The 12982-nt window shown below is 50.1% G+C and overlaps 3 protein-coding genes across 3 annotated transcripts; 2 read left to right on the top strand and 1 right to left on the bottom strand.

The window, feature by feature from the left end:
* Positions 1-1409: 1409 nt before the first annotated feature.
* On the top strand, positions 1410-2870 carry HER10_EVM0006233 (uncharacterized protein; the record flags this gene model as incomplete). Its single annotated transcript, XM_035475825.1, has 1 exon — positions 1410-2870. The coding sequence occupies one exon, from the start codon at positions 1410-1412 to the stop codon at positions 2868-2870; it is 1461 nt and encodes a 486-aa protein (XP_035338425.1).
* Positions 2871-7417: 4547 nt separating this feature from the next.
* On the bottom strand, positions 7418-8527 carry HER10_EVM0004304 (phenylacetaldoxime dehydratase; the record flags this gene model as incomplete). The annotated part of the gene is made up of 1 exon (XM_035473953.1): positions 7418-8527. One exon carries the CDS (start codon positions 8525-8527, stop codon positions 7418-7420), a length of 1110 nt encoding a protein of 369 aa, XP_035338255.1.
* A 1219-nt stretch (positions 8528-9746) lies between these two features.
* Positions 9747-11341, top strand: HER10_EVM0008204 (uncharacterized protein; the record flags this gene model as incomplete). The annotated part of the gene is made up of 8 exons (XM_035477736.1): positions 9747-9896; positions 9967-9994; positions 10070-10241; positions 10309-10445; positions 10502-10556; positions 10623-10688; positions 10741-10870; positions 10988-11341. 8 exons carry the CDS (start codon positions 9747-9749, stop codon positions 11339-11341), a joined length of 1092 nt encoding a protein of 363 aa, XP_035338630.1.
* Between the last annotated feature and the right edge of the window lie 1641 nt (positions 11342-12982).

Here is a 12982-nt window from a genome sequence, read left to right as displayed (position 1 = left end):
AGCCGCTGTTCAGGTGCACGCCCAACATCGGCTTGCCAGTCGTTGTGCAGATACTGCTGTCAGGGCCTTTAGACCTGTATCCCTCGACCTTCTGAGCGTCCCATCCCAAGTCCTTGACCAAGTCGAGAGTTCGCTCTGCTCTTGGCCCCTGGCCAATGAGGTAGAACTCGCTGAAGTCGTACTCGAAAGATATCACCGCTCGGTTGTACCCAGCCTCGTGCTGTAAACCACTTGCAAGTCTTCATTCAATCAGATAGACCTTGACAGACAGGGATACTGAGATTTAGGATCAATTCAACGACCAACCTTTCCGACATGTGTGCACAGGCTTTTGGTAATTCAGGCATTTGGGCACCTGCGAATGGGAAGCCGGTGTGTTTTACATGACTGGCCTGCGCGGTACCTTATCCTCAGAGTCTCTGACGTACATACATGCTCAAATGAATACGGGTTGTTCCTTTATGGTTGGCAAGCAAAACCACGCTAGCGGGGTAGGTTGTGGCCTTAGTTGCTGGCATATGCAGGAGGCCGTCGAACCTTTCATATCTCAGCCTGTAAGCTCTGACGCGGCAACGTCTGGACACACTATTGCATGCAAGGCGCCTGCAGTGTAGACCAACAGCCGATGAGAGATGAAAACAAGGCGGATAGGACAAGCGGTAGGGTCAAGACAAATGCAGCTGGGGTCGTCGAATTATTGCCGGCCACTCAACCCTCCTGATCAGAATGACGAGCATCAGTTGTTGCGATTGGTTGAAGCCTGTTGATATCATATGGCACAGAAAAAATATAAAGGCTATGCTTACAAGCAAAGGAAAGATTCCAATAACAAATGCAAAACCTGCTTCCACAGCTTATATGAGGGATAGCCATCATCCACGCTACACAACGACATCAATTATCGAACGCATTGAACCTCCTCTCTCTTTTGGTAATCACGAGTATTCCACAAGTTTAATCGACGGATAGTCATGAACCTAGAAATCACTGGAAACTTACAGAAACGGTTTGTGCAAGACGCCGTTTTGCTTCACAAGCTAGACCCAGTGAGGGGTAGTCCGACGGCATACGGCCTGGATCGACACCCTCATGACGCGGGCGTTTCCAGAGAAGAGTTGCTAAAGCGAAAGTTTCTCGATTCTTTCGCTCTACTAGCTTCAACCCACAAAGATGGCGACACAGTATCGGCGGCCACCTTAGAGGTAGGAGCGCCTGAAGGCTCAGTCATTCGCATCGCTAGTAATGCTGGGGTGTCCGCATCGACACTGGTCCTTCTTCGGGAAGTGATGGAAATTCTTCATGCCGTATCTGCTATGGGTAAATAGTGTCTCTTGATTTGTGTTAGAAGACTCATACTGACATTGAGGCAAGGTCTCACGGATGAGCGGAGACGGAGTGTCCTGCTGAAGATGATCAGTCTCGACAAGGCCAAAATCTGGTATTATTTTGCGGACCTCCGGAAACATAGATCAGAAGTTTTGAGGCTTGAGCAGTTCTTGCCGAAGCTTTCATCCACCTTTGAGGTCAACGAAATCGAAAGGTTCACTGCATGGATGGGAAAACTTAGTGCGATCACAACCATTGCAACCGGAGCGCCTCCATCAGAGCTCTTGCCTTACGTTTTATGGGCAGAAAAAGCCAAATGGGAACTTTCCACCTGTATCGAGGCTCTGTTCTCTGCTCAGAGCATACCAGTGCCCTCTTGGATATACAGTATCTACAAGCTGGGGAGATACGGCGTCGCAGCACTAGCGTTGTGTAAGCTTCCAGCAGAGTTCCCCGCCCTCTTTTGCCCGATGCGAATAGAACCTATCCAGCCCATCTCAAGGCTTGAATTTTCTATTGCAGAAGGCGAACGGCCTTTGAGAGATGTTCTACGGAGAATCGCTGGAGACCAAGAAGAGGAATTCGCGAGGAGATTGGCTACAATCTGGTGTGTCACAGATCCAGAGCCGCGCTTTCGGAAGGCCTGTCGTCTTGACCTCGCTGTTCATGCTGAGATGCAACTTATCGGTTTTTACGACCAAAATCCTGAGCTTATGCCCTCGTTTCGGTTCATGGGTGTCAGTAAGAAGAGTTGCTTCTTGTGTCATAGATTCCTCCAAGACCACCCGGTATCCTTCTCTGTATCTTCCTGCCACCAGAAGCTGTACTTGGCATGGAGATCCCCACCGACATCCGACGCAAAAGCGTACAGGACATACAAAAAGATTGTCACCAATTTGTGTGTTCAAATGGAAGCAACAGCTAGACGAGAACTTCAGAGCCGGATTGGCAGTGCCAGAGCTTTCCAGCTAGATTCTACCGCCGGGGTGTCCTTAACAGGTCTCGTTGATTACAGGCCCCTCAGTCCTGCAGAGTCTCTGGACGCATCCGATGCGCCTTTTCCGCCTGATTCATTACCAGAGCCTCCATTAGAGCCATCTGAGGACGGTTATAGTGACGACCATGCAGGCGTCTCCCTTGAGATAGACCAAGAGACACCTCCCACAGAAAGTGAGGGAAAACGCCCCGGGCAGACAATCATATTACCTTCACGAGCTTCTAGCGATCAACACCCCACTGCAGAGTTCGTGTTCAATGTCGAACGTGCTGACGACCCTCAGAGGCGAGAACTTGTGGTCCTGGAAGACATCGTGGATACGTCACAGAAGCCTTCCTGGCGAAAGCTGATTGAGATCTTAAGCAACGATGAGCACTTCGGGGTGGGATTTATCGAAAAAGAGGAATTTTTGATTATCAATGAAAACCTATGGGTTAGAGATGAGCGCCAGTTCCTTGCGTGTATGCAGTTCTTGCGCAACTCAGGTTGTCGCAACGTGGGAGTTATGGTTCGTACTTTGGACTCCGTGAAATCGAGGAGTCCTTAGTCTAAGTATTTCATCTACATGATATTTTGGTATTACAATTCGAGATTGCAATGATGGAATTCGACCAGGTCTTGTGCATCTAGGAAGGTTGATATAAATTTCGGAATCGCATGACTACCTTACTTATTCTTGCATGATCTGTCCCGACTTCTAGCATTGAATTCAATCAACTAAACGCGTGTGCACGTATGTGACTTACCTCGGGCCAAAAGCTGTTCACATAGATAGGGTAAAGTTATCTACTCAACTTACATGTAGGCTACCACTGCTAAAGGACCCTTTGCGCATTCATGAATCCCAGACTCCAATGTCCTTATAGCGGGTTCAGTCAGAAGCATCTTTGTACAACCATACAACCATACTTTACATGTTCAATATGCTATAAGTCAAACCCCCCACTTCCCGGCACCCCCCTGTTTCTGGCACCCACAAAAACGCGAAAATCCACCACAACGCAATGCCCACCCCCAACCTCCTTTTATCACAACATTTTCAATTGAGTCCAAATGGGCTCTTTTTGCACATACCTTCTTCTATATCTAATGCCTCAATATACCGAAGATCAGCTTGTCAGGCTCTCGAGGACATCTCAAACGGCAAGAGTCAAAAGAGAAGCCTCATTGGGTATGGGATACCACGATCAACCCTCCAACTACGTCTCCAAGGTGGTCAGACTAGGAAAGTGGCTTTGCTGACTGGCAGAGGCTGTCTCCTGACCAGGAGAGTAGCTGGCACAATGGGTTCGCATTCAGGCTTCGCTGGGCCTCGCACCAACGCACCAACAGGTGAAGGAATTCGCAGAGCGAGTTCTGGCTGCTGCTGGGGATACCAAACCATTAGGAAAAGGCTGGATCTATGCCTTCGTGAGAAGGAACCCTATCATTAAGGTTCAGAGAAGTCGTTCCATCGATTCTAGACGCGTTAATGGGGCATCTACTGAGGTCATTAGGAACTGGTTTAAGTTCCTTGCTATCCCTGAGATCAAGGACATCAAACCAGCCAACAGATATAATATGGATGAGACTGGCATCCTCGAGGTCAGGAGCTAATGGGTTAGTGCTGGGCATGGCTGAGACGACGTCTGTTCGCAAGAAACAACCTGGGTCGAGGGCATGGGTCTCTATCATTGAGTGTATCTCAGCCTTGGGTAGGGCACTTCGTCCTCTTATCATTTTCAAGGGAAGACGGTCCAACAACAGTGGTTTCCATTACATCTGGTTCCATACGATGGGTGGGAGTTTACAGCAACAGATAATGGCTGGACTACAGACTTAACTGCCATTGAATGGTTAGAGAAGGTGTTTATCCCACAGACTATGCCCGAGGCTGAGGGCGAGGCTCGACTGTTGATTGTGGATGGGCATGGAGTCATACGACGACAGACTTCATGTGGAATTGCTATATTAACAATATCCATTTACTGTTCTTACCACCTCCTCATGTCCTCCAGCCACTTGACCAGTCTGTCTTCAGCCCTGTTAAGTCAGCCTATCGGAAGGAGCTCGGTTACTTGTCTCAATGGAACGACTCTACCATTATAGGTAAAAGGAACTTCCTGGACTGTTACCAGAAGGCTCGACTTGCTGGTCTATCAGTCTCGAACATCAGAAGTGGTTGGAAGTGGACTGGTCTACACCCTGTAGCGATGGTTAAGCCCTGATGAACCCTATGGTATTACCTGAGCCTTCTGCTAAGCCCACCACAAACCAACCAGTCGGGGCAAAAAGCGATGCCATAATGGTCAACAAACTACCCCTGTTGAGCCATGGGATTCTGCTTCCTCTGCAGTGGTCTGGTCGACACCCAGGAAGCTGGCAGAGCTCAGCGGTCAACTGCACTTATACACAACTCGACAATGATACCAGCACTCAACGGCTGCTGTTCAGGAAGGTGAAAAAGGCTTCACAGAGCAGGCCTGGCAACTGGCAGCTGCCCAGCAGCAGCTGGCTCACCTGAGGGCTCAAGTTACCAACGCTGCAGTTAGGAAGAGGAAGACTGTTCAGATCGATCCCAACACGAAGTTTGCGAACATCAGGGATATCCATCGGGCTCAAATCGAAGCGGGTGAAAAGGAGGTTATTACGGCTGAATCCAGCGACTCTGAATGCCCTAGTGAGGCTGGCAGTTGTATTGTAGTGGGTGTGGTTGAGGATCAATAGTTAATAGTAATGAGGAGGTTGGGTTGTGATCCCATCGTTTTTGTGGGTGCCAGAAACAGGGGGGTGCCAGGAAGTGGGGGGTTTGACTTATTCATAATGCTATTATTGTTGCCTGACTGCGCATGACGAATTCTATTCATGCACCACTGAGGGAAAGTGATCTTTCAGAGTGGTGGAATTATCTATCAGTACTTTTATGGGAACGACTCAAAAGGATACTGCAAGCGGAAGAAATCCTAATATGGAAGTAATCGTATATTGTCATTTACTAGAAATCTGATGAACAGTGGTAAAAAACTATAAAAAGCAATTAAACTCCCCAAGGTGGGCTCGAACCACCAACCTCCAGATATCTATTTCTTTTGCTCGTAGTGAACAACCTCAATCGTAACAGTCTGACGCGCTAGCCAATTGTGCTATCGGGGATTACGTAATTCATCGTGCGTTGCTGAACTGAACGGGTAATGTATTATGGATCATGAGTGTGGAGATGGTAGGCTTCACGGCAAGGAGGAGGAACCAGGCAAGTCCAAGGCAAGCTGCTCTCTGTCAGGATACTGATATGTTATAACGTGTCTCCCTGCTTCTCAACGATACAAGAAGGCCATTCCGTCTCTAGTCTGTTGTAACTGAACCTGAGAGAAAGTTGTTAAGTTCTCAGGGGTGACAAACTCTGAGTATCAACTGGAAAATTAAGACACGTATCTTATCAACTGGCAATGTACAAAGTTTTGGATGTATCTCGGAGACATAGCAGCTGGAACTTGAACAAGATTTGACTGGATGGACCATACCATGATGCTTCAAATCAATGGCTAAATCAGATCGTAAAAGAAAACAAATGTTCCCAAAAATGTGTTTTGAGGGCAAAGGCTGATTTCGATTCCTGTATGGATACACAATAAACACGGCCCGTTATGCACCATAGTGTACGTATGGGCCCCAAATATCGGCATTGTCGGCATAACGGGTACGAATCTCAAGCACGGCGCTCCTCAGTGCTTCGGCAACAAGCCTATCAGGCGACACAGGCTTAGTTCTGGGTCTACTCAAGAACACCTAGAACACCCTCGCAACTTCGACAGAAATCTCATCACTGACTGGCCACAACGGACCAATCACATGACCGAGCCCAGCAACTAAGAAGGAACTCGTGGCGTGCGGAACCTCGTCCTTCAAACTAAACGCCTTAACTTCAGCTGTTGAACATGCGGACAGGTAGTCAATCCAAGCCCTTGTCTCGACCTTAGGAGCTAGAAGTGACTTGACCGTGAGCTTGTCCAAGGTTTGATCGGACTTTTGCAGAAGTAAATGAGTTTGAAATGAGTCCGGTCAACATCTTTCGACGTTCTTCTAGCTTGCTGACGATCTGAATGCAGTCATTTTCCAGCCCTGCCTGCCGAAAGGTCTTGCCCCCTCGGGCTGAGGGTGAAGAAGCATCTACCCCAGTCTCTCCCCCGTGGACGAGGAAAGAAGGGCTTAGCGTGATTTCCACATCTTCAAAGGCCCTGAGAAGGAGAATTCTGTTGAAATTGACCGCATCTCGCTTGGCGCTACTGCTTTCTTCAGGAATGAACCGGACTTGAAAATAACAGAGTATGAGGGAAAGGAGGCTTTCAGCAAAGTATCAGTCTAGAAGCCTCGGAACTAGAATAATACTTAGTAACAGGAACTCTGTTATTTCTGAGACACATAGTAGTGCAAGTCTTTCCCGTTGTGCGAGAGCCGTCATCGACGCAACGCGCCTTCTAGCAGGATTGATTTGAACTTGTCCCACAAAGGAGCACCCGCACCTTAATATGACTGGAGCATGGTGATTGGCGGCGCCAGGGTTTTCTAGAAGTGCCGTAAGGGAAGAGCTGCCGGGCCCTCGCTATTCCATCCCGTTATGCCCGAACTCTCAGCTCACTTGATCACCCCGAACTGGCCGGCCGGTTCGAGACCCACTTGTCGGGCAGAGACCCACTTATCTCCGGATCATCGGGTTCGGGTTTCGGCGGTGCGCTGGCGATGGGCACCGCAACAGAAATTCACGCTCCAACCTAGGACGAAATGTCTTATGCGGCTAGGAAATGTCAAGGGATCTTTGATTCCACAGATCACTCATGTGATGTAGGTATTCCGACAATTTAGGAACCACAGTATCTGTGAGCTTGCGGAGCTGTGACATCCGCACGATAAGGGGGGACACTCACCCGAGAGAGCTACGTCAACCTAACTTGATTCAGGAAAGCACCTAGAGGCATAGTGTGATTCTCAGACATCAGATGCATCATTGTGGCAGCACGCATCCCTATGACCGCTACGTCACCTGTAGCACCCGCCGAGACTGGAATAATGGCATTTGTATCTTTAATCAACGCTTGGTATCTCGACTCTATTATGCGACTAAACTATAGCCAGCAAACCAGTGCCTGGATGGCAGCCAACGTATTCGAACAGTTGCTGCTCAGGTTTCAGTACCAGAACCTCGTGGAACAGACGGAGCGACACGTTATTCTCCAGCTTCTTTGCATACTGCAGGAACCCTCCAAAGATTTCCAAATGTGTCGAGTGTTGCTTAGCCCATCCCTCGAGTGAGCCCAGTTCATCGAAGAAGGCCAATCCAAAGGTGCGATCCTTATCGGCCTTGCCCGTCACGGGGTCAATTAGATCCATGAACCGGCAGCTGTGACAACCAACTTCCTCTCCTTGATCGCGCAGGAAGTTCATTCCCTTGATTAGGACAGGGTGCATGGTGTTGAGATAGAGCTCACGCTCCTCGGGCAGAGTGTCGGACCAGTCTTGGCCGGAGCGAATGATGGCCAAATTGCGCTTACCACCGACTTTGACTCTGCGAGGTGACGATGTTGTGTGTCCGTTGGTACCGTTCGTCCCGTTGGTGTGGTTAGTCGTCGCTGGTCGTTCAACTTTCTCTCCAGCCAGCTCATCGTCCTGAGCAGCAGCCATGCGGTCACGCATGCTACCCCAGTAAACATGCTCCTGGATCGGGCCCCTAACACATTCTCTCATGTGTGCTGCACCCTCAGGCACTTCATTGTTGGAAAACACCGTCTCGAATCGGTCGATTGTTGGGAAGAAGATTTCGAGGAACCATCCGTTGCTGTGTGACCCAGCATCAAGCTCCTCCCACCATTGTTGGAAACCTGAGTCGACTGCCCATTTCTCGTAGGCTGTCTTGCTCGGCCAGTATGCCAGGTGAGCAACATTGTAGTAGCCCTTGTTGTCGGTGACGGACGCCCACTCGGCGAACTGTGGGCGGGCCTCGGCGTCGACAGATTTGGAGGTGGTGAACTTGGTCAACTGCGCGACGGCGGCGCCATCAGCATTGGCTTGAGAGGTGTACTGGGCACCGATGACAGCGAAGACGAGGTCTTTCGTGTCCTTGGGGAAGCTGGCGCTATAAGCTGGGAAAGGAGGTTGAAAGCCAGGTGGTGTCTTGGCAGCGATCTTTCGGGGGCACTGCTGGAGGTGCTCTGGGATTGCGGAGACAAGCATCTTGCGTAATACGGGTGAGGGGATTGGTGACAAGGGGGGATAGAGAGTAGCCGGCCGAGGAGAGAGAGTCGGGGGACTATGCTTTTAAGCCACACCAAGGGGCTAGGGACCTGACTGATACCAAGAAGCGGAGGAACAAGGCCGCATCTTTGGAAGATGGTCTAGGGTCAAGTCGAAATGCCATGCTGAGATGCAAGTACAGGGATGCTTGACGAGAAGCAATCGGTAAAGGTCGTGTCGTTTCCCAAATGATCAAGTCCTTGGGATTGATGGGGTTTGTCCCTACAACCTTAGTTGCGGCTCCGAATACCAACTTGGCGTAGCTTCGAACCGTCGTTGCATCATGGGACGAACCAGCATGTCGGAAGATCCGACTTGTTATCTTGACGATTGCAAGCCATTTCTGCCTTATTTGCTGTCAACCCAATTCCGAACGACTTTATGTCATATAGCTAACAATCCAATGTCTTGCGCCCACGAGGACGGTAGTGAGCTAAGAAAGAGACGGTTGACTTCCCCGGGCACTGACTTTACGCTAAATAGATGGCGCACCGAGACGTCTCCGCACCAGGAAATAACAAAGAGACATTCTCCAGCGGGACGGCAAACGCATGATAGATATGACTGCGCGTCACGTCTTGGGCAGCACTCGGAAAGGTCCCTCTCGCAGGGGTCGCAAACTATTGTCATCCCGACTAACGTTCCACCCAACGCGCAAACTCCACCCGCGGTGGGCAGAAGGACGGCCTCCCCAGGCTTTCCAGCCAGCTGCAGCCTCAGAATTGCAAAGACAGGCGCAGATCTATATTGCGAGCCCCGACACTAGTCCCTCAAAGACGACTTTCACGATTCAGGTACGGATGGGGATTCTGTTCGAAAGGCCCCTTTTTCCCACGGCAAGATGTCGGAATGCAACTCAAAGTGTCAACATGGCACCATAAGGTCCTAGTTTGACCCCCTGGTTCTATAGTGTTTTCCTGCTTCCAAGATCCCAGAACTGGCAGACACGCGCCTAGGGCATGACTGGATTTGGACAGCGGGAATTTTGTATAATTCATGCCTGGCCCCAGCAGAAGCTTTTTGCTTTCTGGGTTGAAAAGGGAGGCCACATCACATTGCAGAGGTGAGGGGCGAAACTTGCGGACGAGAGACCACCGCAACTGCATAGCCCGCATCTTCCCACCCGGGCACTCCCCCACCACCAGCACCAGCTCACACCATGGCGACGCCGTTCCAAGTCGAGGCTTGGACCGAGTATGCCATCGGCTTGCTCGTGCTCCTGATACGCATAGTCTATCGGACCAGACTCGTCGGGACCAATTGGGAAGGAGATGATTATTTCGCGGCCATCGCGGTGTTGTTCTGGACGGTAAGGGTGTCCTCACCTAGCGCACGACCGCTTTGAAGATAGAGTTTGGAGCTGACCCTTGGGTTTCTAGGGCGAGTTGTTGATGCTTGAGATGATCGGTGAGGATTCCGTTGACGGCCCCCCTTACTTCGCGAGATCGGATCGAAAACTAACTTTCTCTCTCTCCGCTTCAGGTCGATATGGTAGCATCACCGGAATGAGCGATGCGATTGCTCTGACGCTTTCGGACCAACAAAAACAGTCAATTGTCATTGGGAGCAAATGCCTTCTGGCAGGATGGGTTCTCTACGTTACCCTGATCTGGTGCTTGAAAGCGTGCATGCTTTTCCTCTACATGAGGCTCACGTACGATTCACCAACTAGTCATTCTCCCTGTGGAAGTTTAGCTGACGTTTTGGTTGATGGGAAATAGACTTAACTTGCAGCAGCAAAAGATGGTGAAGATAACTGCCGGAGCGTGTGTTCTATGCTACGTCGCCACAGTGCTTGTCATCATGACAAAGTGCATGCCAGTACACAGGAACTGGCAGATTTATCCATACCCTGGCGGTTCGTTTCTCTCCTCGTTCGATTTTGATGGACCTCAAGTTGACTTGAGTATACAGACGCCTGTGCGCTGAACATTCCTAACTACATTGCACTGGCAATTACCAACGTCACGTATGTCTTTCCGAAGCACACCTCACAGCCCTATGACTTGTGGAAAGTGTTCTGACACGGAGATAGAACCGACATGATGATTCTTTACATCCCAATACCGTTGCTATGGTCTGTTCAGATGCCAATGGCCAAGTAAGACAACTCCACGGCAAACTGAGCTTGTTTAGTTGCTAATGATGGCCAGGAAAATTATCTGTTCTCTGTGGCTCTGCACAGGCGTCTTCATCATCATCGCCACGCTTCTCAGGTGCATTCTCTGCCTGCAGGATGCAAAGTCGATCAACCTGGGCACCATTTGGTCCATCAGAGAAACAGTAAGGCCCACGTTCCTCAATCCAATTTACCGTGCCCCCTCTTTCCCTTTCCGATTCGGCAAACTCTGATTCCGTTTGTTCACCCCCACTGACCCCGGCTTCTTCCCACCCCGACAGTTCGTCGCAATCCTAGCAGTCAATGCCCCGGTGCTGGGTCCCTGGATTGCCAAAAACGCTTCGGCCGTGCGATCCCGCACATCGAAGAACCGCTCCAAGACGGGCGGCCAAGAGTCGGCTAATCATATTGTCACGATTGGCGCGAAGAGCAGCAGTCATCGTCTCGATAAACTGACCAAGGATGGTCGCTCGGCGAACATGGGGTGGACTGAGATTGATAACGACAGCGAAGAGCGCATCATGAAGAGCCTACACGACGTGTCGGTTTCGGCTAAGCGTTCGGACGAGGAGATTCGCAGCAATACGGGCAATATCCATGTCAAGACTACGTTTGAGATCTCGAGGATGGCGTAGGGCTTGGTACGGCGAGAGAAAACACCACGATATCCATGTTAGATAATGTACAGTAAACGATTAGCTTGTACTTAGTGCACAAGCCCGCCTCAAAGGCGTTGGAACTTTAGTTCGTAATATGAAGAGGAAGAATGACACGTCATGGCCATGAATGTTTTGGTGTTAGTGCGAGTCTGTGATCACATATGCGGTTTCTAGCCCTCTTCTTTAGAGCGATTGTTATCGCGGTTTGGTTCAGACCAAACGCTCTGGCGCCAACGCTTTTGTTCTAGCTGTGCTACCGGAATACTCCAGAATCCACAAGTCGAGACGTCCCAGGATCCGGCTTAGTGCCATTCGCTTTTGGTGCGCAGCCGAGTGATTGAACCACGTTCAACAGATGTCTCCCGCGCTATAGGTCAATACCGGCTTGCGGGGTACTCAGGTCCGCCCAGATAGGCAAACAACAGTTACAACACCCATGGAGCTGAACCGATGAAGGTTCTCGGATTTCTTGGTACTCGGTAGATGGACAGGAGGTTGAAGAAAGCGGGACTGCGGAGGGATCCACCCCGCAGGTCCGCAACACACCTGATTGGACGGAACACAACAACACCTCGACCTTGTAGCCTGCAGGATAACATCGTGATCTCTTCCAAACCTTGGTCTTCGAATTCATGATGTGCTGTTCATGAGTAAGAATCCCGGCAACCTGATGTATCATATATGATAGTTACTAAGGCTGCGATAGTTGCTGCAACTTGCTGGAGTCCTGCCAGGTCTCGTTTCCATCCAGCAGGCTTCGTGAATCGTGTAGCGCCTTAGATGACGAGCATGTACCCTTCTTATTCAGGGGTACGAGACATGGAGGTTGGTCAAAAGCCGTCTTGGAGATCGAAACCCTCTTTCTTTATTGTTGTGGTCAGAAAACCTTTCATCTTCCAATGTCAAGTCGAGCTGTTCATTTTCCCGTTCTTTGCTTAATTCGATTCGCGTTGCACGACACATGGAATGAAGACTGTTTCCTGAACATTGTGCCCGGACGCAAAAATCAGAATCAGGATCTGGACCCTCTGGTGCTGGGGTGCTCTCGCCATGATCGCGGAACAGCATTACCCGGCGTGTCTGTAAATTGGCGCACTTGGCGTGACAACATTGAACCACGCCCGGACTTCCACTCTTCATATCCTGAAAGACCCCAAATCACCTTCCATCGATAAGTAATCACTGGTATTGCGACTGCGAAATTGTGCCGCTCGAATCTCAGAGCCCGGGACAATCCTTTGAGGAGAAATCAACCGAATCTTCGCGACAACACTACGACTTCCTTCCATCCTTGAGTAGACACCGAACGACACAGAGGCTTCAGAGCGGCTTTCCGATGTCCGACGCAAAGGTTCGCCTCAGTTGCTGAATATCGCGACCCGAGCACAATCTCCTATACAGCCGACGGAAACAAGAGCAGGAGGCAGCGGTGGAGTTCATGCGATAACTGCTGATACCGTATGACTGAAGGATACGCTGTTGTCTGAACCAAACCACGAACCAAACAAGAAGCTGGGCTTCCAGACAAGATACCATGTGTAGGTTGCCAAAGTTTCAACTTCAAAACCTTCGACAACCATGATGTTTCGTTGATCAGGCGGTGGTCTAAATAACTCC

Source organism: Colletotrichum scovillei, assembly GCF_011075155.1.
Source record: "Colletotrichum scovillei strain TJNH1 chromosome Unknown Contig00001, whole genome shotgun sequence".
NCBI lineage: Eukaryota > Fungi > Ascomycota > Sordariomycetes > Glomerellales > Glomerellaceae > Colletotrichum > Colletotrichum scovillei.
The sequence above is the reverse complement of the archived record's forward strand: the minus strand, read 5'-3'. Positions and strand labels throughout refer to the sequence as shown.